The following is a 13109-nucleotide window of genomic DNA, read 5'->3' as shown; positions in this document are numbered from 1 at the left end:
TCTCTTTGAGAAATAGGCGTTAAGTACAGTGCAAAAGTCTTCCTGTAGTTTTGACAAACACTTGACAGCAGAACTCCAGGATCTAGATACTTTTGGTTTGCTTTGTAGGCTCTGAAAGTGAGTATGTCCTAGTGGGCAGTCTTTACTTCTAATTAATTCCAAACAGATAATTTTCTTTCTTTCCTCTGTACTGTCCAGGTCCCCATTCTCTTCATCTTGGTGGTTCTGGTCGCCATTCTTCAATCTTCTCTTACAGTCGTCCCCCTCCAGGCATACTGTTCTTATTCTCCCTGTTGCCTTTAGCATGCCTTTTCATTTTCCAAAGTGATAAGTATTGCCTATTATCAGAGTGGTATTTATGCAATCCATAGCTAAGTAACTTGGCATTAATTTTTTTTTCCTCTGCTATAAGTATAACAAAAAATTTCGTGGAATCATAGAATTGTTTGGGATGGAAGAGACCTGGACATTAAAAATCATCTAGTTCCAACCCCCTGCCATGGGCAGGGACTCCTTCCACTAGACCAGGTTGCTCAAAGCCTCCTCCAGCCTGGTCTTGAACACTTCCAATGATGGGGCATCCACAACTTCTCTGGGCAACCTGTTCCATTGTCTCACCACCCGGATCTCTGAAGCATTTTCAAACTACCAACTAAATCTGCAGTGTAATGTATTTGGAAAAGCAAAATATGAATTACATTTAACAATATGTGTCTGTTTAAATTTATCATTTTGAAGTGTCAACTTTGACGAGTGAAAAACAAGGTGTTTGGGTGGTTTGGGGTTGTTTTGAGAAGTTTGACTTAGGACAGATGTTTAGCTCTGTTTGCTCATAGTAGAGGTTTCCCTATGCTGTTCTAAAGAAATACTATAGAATTACAATGAGAAGCTTTATTGTCTCAAAGTATAGTTACATTGTGAAAAATAGCTTTGAATTACCATTGGGACTTTTTATGTTCATCAGTCTTGCCCATGTAAAATACACTAATACTTTACAAATTCACTCTCTTACTATTTTATTTTTTTTGTTCTAACTTGTGGAAATCTGCATTGTCTGGCTAGGTTCTCTGTGTTGCATGTCTTTGGCTTAGGCTTTCAATTTCACAAGCATGGAACGTTTGTCTGGACATCTTTCTTGCACAAATCTGAGAAGTTCCTGTTACACATTTGTGTTCAGCGTGGAGAACTAGGAAAAATAGTATTCAAACAGTTTTGTATTTTGTGTGTGTGTCAGAAGATAACACACCATAAAAAGAGAAGGTTTGCCTGCAGGTTTATGGTTCTACTGCAAAAAGAATTTTACTATATTCAGTTTGATTAATAAAAACAAATAATTGAAGCTCATAAGTATTAGTGATAAAAACAAAGATTGGTTTACTTTCATCCAACATATTCAATAAAAGTAACTGCTTCCAAAACAACGTATGAGACAAAAGGTGAAGAGCTTGCTGAAAAATTTCAAGTAACTGAAAATGCATTCACGTGTACAAGTGAATTCTGTAACTGCAATACTCACACTTCTTCTTTATATGCTGAAGTGAAGTTGTAGTAAATTGGGAAGTAAGCGGGAACATTATTCATTGAAATTTGACACCTGAAAACATGATGGACATTACTGTGATTTATTGAAGTCTAATCTTTGGGCATGAGGTCACCGTATGGTTTGTTTTTAAAGATTTCTTCATGTGTTTAGTCTTTTTAAGTTCAGACAAGTTGACCTACCTAGTCTGATGCTTTACATGGGCATGGCGTAATAAATGGGTATCACAGAGAATAGTTTCCGAACACTGGGGGAAAAGTGAAATTTTCAAATATACAAGTGTCTGAGAGACTATGTGCATGATACATTTCTCTTATCTAAAATAGGTATGTATCTGTTCACAGCAGTCAATTAAGACAATGCATCTATATAGTGTCTTTTAGCAATAACTTTTACTTTGTCTTGTAACATGTGGGTGAAATAACTTCAAAATAATATTTTCCCTGATGTTTTTCTGTGCTGTAGGCCATGGGTATCCTGGCCTTTTCCTTGTTAGATCAGTATTGTCTTTATGCTCTTCTGGGCAAAGACTGTGTCTCCATTGGTAAAACCATTTGCCACATTTGAAATGCTTATCTGTGTCTTCAACAGGGCAAGACAGGAGAATTGAATCAACTGTTAAATGAAGTTAAATCAATGCAAGAAAAGGCTGTTACTTTTCAGCAAGAGAGAGACCAAGTCATGGTAGCACTCAAACAGAAGCAAATGGAGAGCAGTGCCCTGCAGAGTGAGGTACACCACCAAATAATTTACAGTTGCAAGAAATAAAAAAGAATAAGAAATTGCATCTGTAATATTTTCTGGGTTATTTTGGTAGCAATCACTTGTAAAAAGCATTTAAAATCAATACACATGCGGTGTGCTTCAATGGACATGCTTTATGTTTGCTTACATTATTTTTATGAAAGGTGATAGTACGAGCTACTTAAGGTATGTTCTACATAGATACAGCATTTGCGTGAGAAAGAGCAGCGCCTAAATCAGGAACTGGAGAGGTTACGTAATCACCTTTTAGAAATGGAAGACTCCTACACGCGAGAAGCTTTAGCTGCAGAAGACAGAGAGGTCAAGCTAAGAAAGAAAGTTTTGATTTTGGAAGAAAAACTCGTGTCTTCGTCTACTGCAGTGGAGAATGCCAGGTAGCCTTTTAATTTATACAGCAGTGGCATTGGCTGTAAATACCACAGTTAGCTAGACTGCTACTGATGGCTTTATTTTACTGAATTACCATTCTATAACATGCTAAGTACTTGAGAAAACAAAAAGGTATGAACTTTTGTTACTCTAAATCAAGGTGATTTAAGATATACTTGGCTACTGCTCAGAACTTAAAGTATTTGTCCTTTTAGTAGCAACTATTGAAATCTCACATCTTTGACAGTGCTTTAGAACTAGAAACAACAAAAATCCCTCAACCCATCAATTTAGTTGGCTGTCAAATCAAAAAAGATGGACTTAACTTAGAGTCTTACTTTATACGCTTCAGTGCACAGATGTGACTGTCATGCTTTGTGAATTGCTTTCAAGAAGTACTTATCCTTACTTTATACCTGATACTATGGAAAGTATATGCTGCTGTAAGCTTTTTTTCTTTTTAGGGCATATATATAAAGCAAGATGCATTGAAGTTCTCATGGGTAGCAGAATCTGGGAGGCTAGAGCTAATTGGGGATTTTATTTATTTGCCATAACCATGTTTTTCAGCTAGAACAATGAAAACCCAAGTATTAAAATTACTCAATGCCTATCTTGGCTGCTTTAATGTTGTTTTATTTAAAGGGAACGTTGGTTACTTTGGGCAAAAGAATTATTTTTTTCATCTTATTACAGTTGTCCAAAAAACAAGTATTTTAATCAAAAAATATGTATGTAGCTGCAGTCTTTCTAAGTACCAAAGACTGATTCTGCTTTTAACGTTCTCAGCAAAGAGATTTCTGAGTTGAGCAGAATTTGTTGTGAAAAATTGTGGAGAAAATGGAAGAGTTGGGAGAAGGTTGTGTAAAAACTGTTCATCAGAATGTTTCTTAGTTCTTCATGAAACTTGTCAAATACCTTTTCAGAAATTCTGCCTATTTCCCACCTGATACACACTCTTTAAAAAGACTGTCGTAGGAGTAAATCAGATTCATAATATTTTTTCATAATAGGAAGTTAAATGGGGCGTTCAGTGGTCAGTATGGAGCAAGATATACCGAGTTCTTGGAGACTGGCTTTAAAAGTAAAAACTGGTAGAAAGACCTATTGATTCATGTAGTAACTGAAGCAGACAGTTAGCAAGATATGGTTTCTTTTTTTGGTAAAGGTACTGTTACAATAATGAACAACAAAGATTAGTTTTCTTCTTTCTCTAATGCACTTCAAACAAAAGTAGGGGTTTTTTTGATTACCAAAATTTTATTACCAGACTTATTTCAAATCTGTTGTTAGGTTGTTTTTTTGTTGGATTTTTTTTTTAAAGAGGAATCAGGAAAAAAAATTGCCTTCATTTTTATAAATTGAGCTGAAAAATTAAAGGTAAGGTATTTTTGCTGGGATTTAATTTGCTTTGTAATGACTTCTGTTATTGTCTTCATAAATAATGTATTTTATTTTCATTAAGTCATCAAGCTAGTCTGCAAGTTGAATCTTTGCAAGAGCAATTAAACCTGGTTTCCAAGCAGAGAGATGAAACAGTGCTACAGCTCACCATCTCCCAGGACCAAGTGAAGCAGTATGCGTTGTCACTGACCAACCTGCAGATGGTGCTAGAGCAATTCCAACAGGGTAAGTAAGTTTTGTCAAGAAACGGCAAAAGCTTGCAACAAGCGTTTTTTAGCTGGGATAGTTACTATGTTTTGGTGCTTTTTAAATATTAGTTGCCTGGTTTCCTTTTTGATAGCTCGAATTTCAGAATCTGTTGTCTTTTAAAAAACTTATAAAAACAAATCTGGCCCTGTGAAAACTCATGGTCCTTATCCCATTTATGAAATTTGAATTCCACCTCTACTTCATGAAGACCAGATATGATAATGCTGAGGTTTTGCAATTGCATATCCCCAAAAGTTACATGTTGTGAATCAAGATTTTTTTGTTTGTTTTGTATTTTTAACTCTTTAGAAGAAAAAGCTATGTATTCAGCAGAGCTGGAGAAACACCAAAAACAGAGCACAGAATGGAGGAAAAAAGCGGAAAGCTTAGAAGAAAAAGTTCTATCGCTGCAGGTGGGCTGAATAATGAAATTGAACCGTATGAAACTAAGTGCTAATTCTTGACTGAATTTTTTGTTTTTAACTGCTGTATTAAGTATTGCTAAGAATACGTCAAGTTATGTAATTATTCTCTCTTCCTTGGGGGGGCGGGGAGGGCACTAAAAGAAGGTCAGCAAAGTAGCATTCATCTGCTGACCATCCATTTTCTGAGGATATTTACAATCCACTTATTCTAAAGAGCAAGTGAATGAAGTCTCTGCATCTGTTATGTTTGATCTGTTTGTATTAGTGTAATTGTGATAGTGAACTCCTTTGCTTCTCTTTTTGTCGCTTTCCTGCCCTCTATTCAGGAAAGTTTAGGAGAGGCAAATGCTGCACTGGATGCAGCATCAAGGCTTACTGAGCAGCTTGACATCAAAGAGGAGCAGATTGAAGAGCTTAAGAAAGAAGGTAATTACATTTTTTTAATCTCTGTTTAAAACATTCCAAGCAGCTGAGGAGACAATGTAGCATTCCTAGAAACTTACCAAAATTCATCTCCTATGAGGAAAAGAGTAATTCTTTGCCACCTTTTGAGGACTTCCTTGTTTATAAAGCAAATTTGAAAAAGTATGTTTACCTTCTGTTAGGGATCTTTCTCAAAAGAAAGCCCTGTAGTACTTGGGTTGTGGGTTTTGTCCCCGTAAATACCACAGCCCTTGATTTAGCTTTGTAAGCATCTTTTTTAAGTTTGTGAAATACCAAATGTTTTCAGATTTTCCAAAGTAACTAACTACCCTATTTGACATAGACACAGGAATACAGTGAGAAAGAGAGAAGGAGTGTGCTGTTGGTAAGAGATATAGAGGGAGCAGCTCCTGCTCTGATGTGAGACTGTCTGAAGAGATTATGTGGAAGGTCTTGGACGTATCTTTAGATTGTATTTTAGATCTCATTTCAAATAAGCTTCCTGATTGCTCATATTTAGAAAGATGCCTTTCATATTTTTCTCAGATTAAGTACTCTAATATTTGATGGATGTCATTACTTTGGATTTGAAGACAAAACTTGGCCAGATGGTAGAGGAATTTGCTGGAAGAAACAGTTTTGAAAAGAAAGAATAGTTACGGTGAGGGTGGTCAAATATTGGAATAGGTTGCCCAGCGACGTGGACTGTCCTTTCGTGGAGACATTCAAAACGTAACTGGCCATGGTCCAGGGCAGCCTGCTTTAGATGACCCTGCTTGAGCAGAGGGTGGTTGAACTAGATGATCTAGAGGTCCTTTCCAACATAAATGTTTCTTTGATTTTGTGATTCTGTGAATGTTTTGGTGTGTGGTTTTGGTTTGGTTGGGTTTTTTCCCTCTTTCTGACATCACTGAAACATGAATTTTGTAAAAGATGCATAGCCTTCTCTATTCTAAACATGTTTAACATTAAAACTGCAGGAAAGCCTAAAAAGGCAGAATAACCTTTTACTAAAAACTGATACCATTTCAATGTATTTCTGGTTTGGGGCCTTATGCTATTTAGTCTAATCAAATGGAAAAAATGAAGGGTAATTTCTATATTCAAATACATTATATCAAACATCGGCAAGATTTATAAGCTCAGACTCACTTGGAGGTGACAAAATAGCTATATGAGTAACATAAGGTCACTTTTTTTTTTTCATTACTACATTAGTTTTAATTTTCATGAGAAAGTAATCATAGCATTAGCTAAACCAGGACTTAGGACTAATAATGGTTTTGCTGGATTTCTGTGCTTACATTTCAGCCCTGACTTTTAATTTTGTCTGCAATGTTTTGTTGAACCAAAAGGGAATGTTACTTCTCTGTGTCTAGTTGCATGACAGTCCTGATATGGGTGAACTTACTAACAGTACCAACTGCTGAGGGAATATTAGACTGCTTTTCTTTTTTTTTATTGTCTTCATCTGTCTTTTCCTCTTCCCATTTTCCCAACTGAGTCCTACTTTTTCTTTCCCCCTTTATTTCTGTGGATCACCATATTTTGCTATTACTGCAGCATCCTCTGTTATGGTCAGGCTTTCACTGAGCACATGGGATAAATCTAAAATCAGAGGAAAACTTGTGATTGGTCCCTGAAGTGGCTCTAAAAAGGGAGCTTGAAGAGCAGAGGCTTGCTCACTCTCTGTAATTACTTAACAGCTCTTACTCTCCGGATTTTTTCTGCCATGTCTCTGGGAATTTTGGGGGTGAATGCCTTTAATTAGGGCTTGCTGCGTGAAGACCTGAAACATCATCTCTGCTGGATGCAGTGGTAACTCTTGCTCTGAACATATACAACTAATTATTGCTGTTAATTTTTAAATTATGATTTGTCTTACTCTCAAAATAAATAATATTTTCTTAAAGCATACTTGCTTATGATCAGATAGTGGTGTGAAAAGTCATTTGAAAGTCTTCACAATTTCAGCAAGAACTCTACAAAAAAGTTACAACTTTTCTACTACATAATTGAATGCGTACTTATTTAAATTTAGTTGTGACTAAGTGCAATTTGGCATCCAAGTGGGCCTCATAGTAGTGCTCCCTGAGTTCACATATGAATTTTACAAGCTAAATTAAATTTCAAGCTGCTGCATGAATGTACAACCAAATACTGATTTGTTTTTTAATTGACTGATCTGTATATCTCTGTCTCAGTACAGACATTCACAGAAAAAGTTTTCAGACAGCCTGGATTGAAATTAACTTTGGCATAGGCAAATTTGGCGCTCTCAGATGGGGAGCTCTTCATTACTGGTTAATTTTGATTGCAAACCTTTGCATATGAAAGCAGGAAGGGTTTGAACTTTGAGAGAAAACTGAATCTCAGTATTTTATCAAGCTATGTTGTATTGGCAAGCGAATTACTTGTTAAAAAAATTGAAAAGGGATTTGTTGCATAAAGGAAACAGCACTTTAATGTTGTTGTAGAATAAATCATAATTTTTATTGGAGGAAAAAAAAGAGCACTCCATTTTCTCTATTTACACAAGAAAACATATAATGTCTTACTGAAAATTGGCCAAATACATTCCCAGACACAGTTTTGTTGGCCAAATCTTTTGAAGGATTTCTTTATGGATTTTTTTAGCAGAAGTGATTTTAATGGAAAAGTATAAGATGTACCAGATGGGGTTTTCTTGATTGCCATAAATGGTTAACAAATTATTGGAGACTGTTGTAAATGTCTGGTTTACAGCAGTCCATGCTGAATTTTGGCTTAGGTCTTTTTAGTTATTCAGTCTTTTCATACACACAAAGTACAAGTTTAAGTCCCTTTCAACTGTGAGATTCTATTCTAGAAGGAAATATTCCATTTAAAAAATAAGTTTAATGATAGAGTTGCATAGTCACTGTGGATGGAATATAGCTGTGTAGCTGTCCTTAAAAGTTGGTCCTCTTTGATATAAAAGTCTTTTTGCCAGGAAAAAATAGAAAACAACAGTAACATTTCAATGAAATTATTAATACATTAGTTTTAAAATTCATCATGTGAATAAAAATTGAAAAGGAAACTCATGATTGTCTTGCTTTGTAGAGCAATAGCAACAGCATGAGATTTACTTGAAATTTCTTTTCAGATGCTGTTTGTTTATCTTTTCATGGCATTAGTAGTTTAACTTTTTTAATTCCCTTTTACTCTGTGGAGACCCAAATAACATCTCAACTTCCGTGTATGCTCCTACAACTGTTATCATTCCATAATTATATTGCAAATGTTTTCCTTCAAGTATTGGGGCCCTGTTTAACCACATTTACTAAGTAGCATAATTTTAAGTGAGTTTAAACCTTGAAACCATGGATTAATTCTCCTGTGCCTCACCCTGGTGTTTTGAGAGAGAGGAGTGCTGAAGAGCAGTCACATTATTGGAATGGATTTTAGTGCATAGGGATGTAGTTGTTACAAGATATATTGTTGTATAATATATATAATTTTGTTTAATTTTTAACTTGTTTTGAATCAGGAGCTTAATTGTTATGTTTCTTGAATAAGAACTTTCCCAGCATGACACTAGTTAGTTTGTTCTTCTCTGTACTCTCTAAAATTCGTATTTGTGAAGTAAAATGTTTATATAAAGATGTGGAGTACTTGAACAGGACATACTAGGTTGTATCCGTTTCACAACTTAGCTCTCTGATGTATATATACAAGAAAACTGTGCAGGTTCTCATGGAGTTATTGGTGTTAATTGAGAACCATGTTGTGTCAACATAGTTGTGGCATGTGTTTATTAAAGATTCCAAGTCATGTGGAAACTAGAGTAGAATGTTATTCATGCATCCCAGATGACTTGAAGGGTATAAAAATTTATAAAAGTCACTTTTCTTACAAAGATGTTGAGGCTTTTTAGGAATTAACTACAAGATAGATACAAGAAAAATGTATCTTTTGTGTTCTTTTGTGGTTTTGTGGGTTTTGTTTTGTTTTTTAAATGAAGCACTTTTAATTAGCATGATCCTGAGAAGTGTTAAAGTGGTAGGGTAATTAAGTTGATTGGCAATTTTTCCATAGGATTTGAAGATAAGCATTCAGCCTTATAGAGGCAGAGGAGAAAAAGCTCATTATTTCTGCTTATATAACTGTAGGGTAGAGTTAGTCTTCACATGGGCAGTCCATATTATAATATATTTGTAAAGCTTTTGTGTGTGATTCAGGCTTACTTGTACTTTATTAGGAAAAAAGTAACTTCAAAGGTAGTATCTTGCAGAACCTTAGTTTGGTGAAAAATTACATTTTTGCTGTCTCGAGGTGAAACCATTTGTAGTTTATCTTCTAAGAATTCTTTGTACCTTGTAATTATTTGTTTTCTTGTCTGAGAACATTTTACTGCCAGTGTTCTTAAATCCTGTGTTGGAGGATTAAAGTGAGATAAGTTTTTCTAGCACTTTTTACTCTTTGTTTTTTGTACAAATTTGTGTAGACCTGAACATCAGATACTTTTATCCAGTTTCTAGTATATCTGAGTTTTTATAAAGAGAAAACTTTGTGCCTTCTTTCCTTACAATCAGAATGTTGTAAAATATTTATGGCAAGTAGAACTTCTAGGAGAATTTTTTTTCTTTATTATGAGCTTTATTTTTATGACTTTTGTGGGAGGTCAGAGGAAGCCCACGTTACTGACATGGAATGATTGGGGTAATTGGGTGCATTCTGTATTTGAGCTAACAAGTAATTCATGTTAGTGGAATTTTAGAATTGTAGAGAAGTTGGTGCTGTGAAATTGTTGGGCGAGAGTGAATATAACAATATCATGCTGTGGCTCCTTTTAATGAATTGGGTTACTACATTTGTGTCTCCCTCATTAAACACCCTGATATCATGAGGCTCAAGTGTGTAGATAGTAGACAAAACATTGATTAAGGTCAGGAATTTCAGAAAGCTGAAAAGTTACAGCACTAGTAAATGCAAAATCTAAACTCCTCTCTTACTCTTCTAATACTTCCTGTTTCAGGTTTGGAGAGAGGAAAAATAGGGTCCTTTGTGTAGGCCAAGAATGTCATTATCAGTGTTGTGATGTCCTAGATGAACCCATTTCTTGGCAGCCACTACAGAATAGTATTGGAACTTGCAGTCAGTGTGCAAAAAAAGGCAGAAAATCTGTGTAGTGACTCCTAGCACACTCCTAGACAACCTCATATTAATTAACTTACAATATTGGCCTATTCGCTTAATTTGCAGGCCATGATGCCTGACTGAAAGTGTTTGCCATTTTCTTCTATTTTGTCTTTCGTTCATGGTGGCTGTGGCATTTCATCTGTGCCATTTTAACTGAACATTTGTATTCCCAAAAGTATGCGGAATCTTGCATAAATCTCCTCAGAGTCTTTCTTGCCAGTGTACTGAATTGTGAAGCACAGCGCTGGTTCTAGGATGCATTAGTGTGTTCCAGCGTGCTGTTTCAAGAACTTGCATTGGTTAACAGGAGCAGGAAAGGTCCTAAAAGAAGAAACCTACAACAAGTTACTGAAGTTACTCTGCTAGCCAGTAATTCTCTTGGGAGACTGGAGACCTCCATGGTACTTGAAGGCTTTAGCAGCCTGGTAGTAGAATATGCAGAAGAGCTGGGTTTAGAAAATACTGGAGGTTAAGTACTGAGATCAAAAGACCTGATGCCAACATGCAGTTTGGTCAGATTGTGAAAAAGATTGCCACCATAGGACCATAGACCTTGATCAAGAGTTTCTTTCCGGTTCTGTATTATCTAGGTGGAACAGAACAGTTCATCAGACCTTCTGCAATTGATTTATTTTCTGTGTCTTCCTGTACTTTAGCATTGAGTATCATTCTGTTGACAATTTTTTTATAAAAAATCAAGCCGATTTTTTTTAAAAGCACCATAACAATATTAGCATATTTTTATTTTTAAATGTGTGTATTGAGTTTTGCAACAGTTTCAAACTTTCCATTTTTGTTTATTTGCTGTGACGTGACATTTTATAGGTGAGATCAGAAGAGAAATGTTAGAAGATGTACAAAATAAACTAATGAATCTTATGAACAGCACAGAAGGAAAAGTGGACAAGTAAGTCTTTAATGAAGGTCTTGGTATACATTTTTGGTTTTTATTCCTCACAATGTACAGATACGTTACTAAGACAGTTGCAAGAGCAGTGCAGAACTGGGCTTCTGTATGTGATCTTGTAATTATACTTTGATTATTTTGACATTTTTCAATTGCTTGGTGGTTGTAAATTTTGATTAGTAAAACCAGTGTGTATGTAAATTTGGATTACTGATGTGTTTCTTAACACATCAGTTAACACACACTTCTTAGAAGTGGACTTCGTTAGCACGAGCTCTGCAAATGAAGATAAAAGTTCTCAATGAACATCTGTTATAATGTCTAAGGTGTGAACAGCAAGACCTTCCATGTAGCTAGCATCATCTCAATGTTGTGTAAATCTCTCTTCCTTGGTCTCCCCCCCGCTCCCCCTTCTCTTTACCCATTAGAACTGAAACAAGGATAGGCAAATAGGTTCCCCTGTCCCCTTCCTTACGTCTGGATTTGGGACTGCACATAAGTATCTGTTTAAACACTCTCCTGAGTCAAGATCTTAGAATAAACATTATCCTTGATTGTAGTACTTGGATCAAAACTTGCTTGTGTACAATTCAGTTTCACCTTACTGCATACGATATTTCTAATACTGTCCAAATTAACACTTACTGTGTAAGAAATGTTACAACTTGTAGGGGAAGGAAATTGGTGAGGTACCCTTTTAGTTCCTTGTATTAGATTTGGTTTTTTGGACTATTGTAAATTAGACAAGAATATGAGGAATAAATGCATCAATATTACAGTATCAGCTGTTACATAAGAGCAGACTGTATAACAAGCTTCCTTTGTTCTGCAGGCTCCTAATGAGAAATCTCTTTGTTGGACATTTTCATACTCCAAAAAATAAACGTCCTGAAGTGTTAAGGTTAATGGGAAGTATCTTGGGAATAAAAAAAGAAGAACTTGATCAGGTAATACTTTGCAGAAAACTAGACTTCCTTTTTTTATTTGCGGTATCCTTACCTGAAAATAGAATAACTTGCTGCTAAAGTAAATGTGACTGTCCCTGCTGTTCTTGTCAGGAAAGTATGTTTTTTGTTCTCTCATCTGAATTCATGTTTGATGCGGGACGTGCTGATCTTAATGGAATCTTTTGATAACATTTTAATAGAATAGATCTCATTTTGCTGAGGAATGCTAATGCAGAAAGGAAGGGATTTAACTTTGTGCTGTTGTGTATAATAGCTGTAATATGTCAGTTACAGAAAAGTAAGCCAGTTCTTATATGTACCACTAGGTATTGTGAAGAATGTGGGGCTTATTTTTAAGTAAAGAGCCAGATTTTTAGACTGCCAGTCTTTAGGAGGCAGAGAATAAGGTTTTGACAGTAATTAAAGTTTTTACTTATCTGTAGGATTCCCACATAGTTATGGAGAATAAATATAATGAGCACAATGTTGCAGTTTCTTTTACCTGCTGCTTTTTTTTTTTGTTTCCTAACTTTTTTTTTTAACACTTTCTAGTTATTATCTGAAGACCAAAGAGGAGTTACGAGATGGGTGACTGGCTGGCTTGGTGGAGGAGCTGGGTCAAAGAGTGTCCCTAGTACACCTTTGAGGCCAACTCATCAGAACATTTTTAATAGTGTAAGAATTAATTGTGCATTCTCTACGTTTGAGTGGAAAAAATGGGACAGTTGCATATTAATGCTGATGTTTGGCTCATCAGTATATTGAGCTTCATGTACTGATGCTACTGTTATCTTCCATAATTTGTTGGTTTTGTAAAACTGCTTTGGCACAAGGTTTTTTCCTGCACTAAATATATATGTAGGCATTGATGAAAAGTGTACAATACGAAGTGTTGTGCTAATACAGAAATCAAATTA

General features: G+C 35.5%; 1 protein-coding gene across 2 annotated transcripts in view; it reads left to right on the top strand.

Annotated features, from left to right (window-relative positions):
- TRIP11 (thyroid hormone receptor interactor 11) overlaps nt 1-13109 on the top strand; it is a 35569-nt gene that overhangs the window by 16946 nt on the left and 5514 nt on the right. For both annotated transcript variants that reach the window (XM_052783007.1, XM_052783009.1), the window contains 8 exons: nt 2132-2272; nt 2486-2679; nt 4140-4303; nt 4637-4740; nt 5079-5178; nt 11164-11245; nt 12078-12192; nt 12745-12867. In XM_052783007.1, coding sequence (XP_052638967.1) covers nt 2132-2272; nt 2486-2679; nt 4140-4303; nt 4637-4740; nt 5079-5178; nt 11164-11245; nt 12078-12192; nt 12745-12867 — 1023 coding nt within the window. The remainder of the gene's footprint in view (nt 1-2131; nt 2273-2485; nt 2680-4139; nt 4304-4636; nt 4741-5078; nt 5179-11163; nt 11246-12077; nt 12193-12744; nt 12868-13109) is intronic.

The sequence above is a fragment of the Harpia harpyja genome, chromosome 3 (genome assembly GCF_026419915.1).
Source record: "Harpia harpyja isolate bHarHar1 chromosome 3, bHarHar1 primary haplotype, whole genome shotgun sequence".
In the NCBI taxonomy this organism is placed as follows: Eukaryota; Metazoa; Chordata; class Aves; order Accipitriformes; family Accipitridae; genus Harpia; species Harpia harpyja.
The sequence above is the reverse complement of the archived record's forward strand: the minus strand, read 5'-3'. Positions and strand labels throughout refer to the sequence as shown.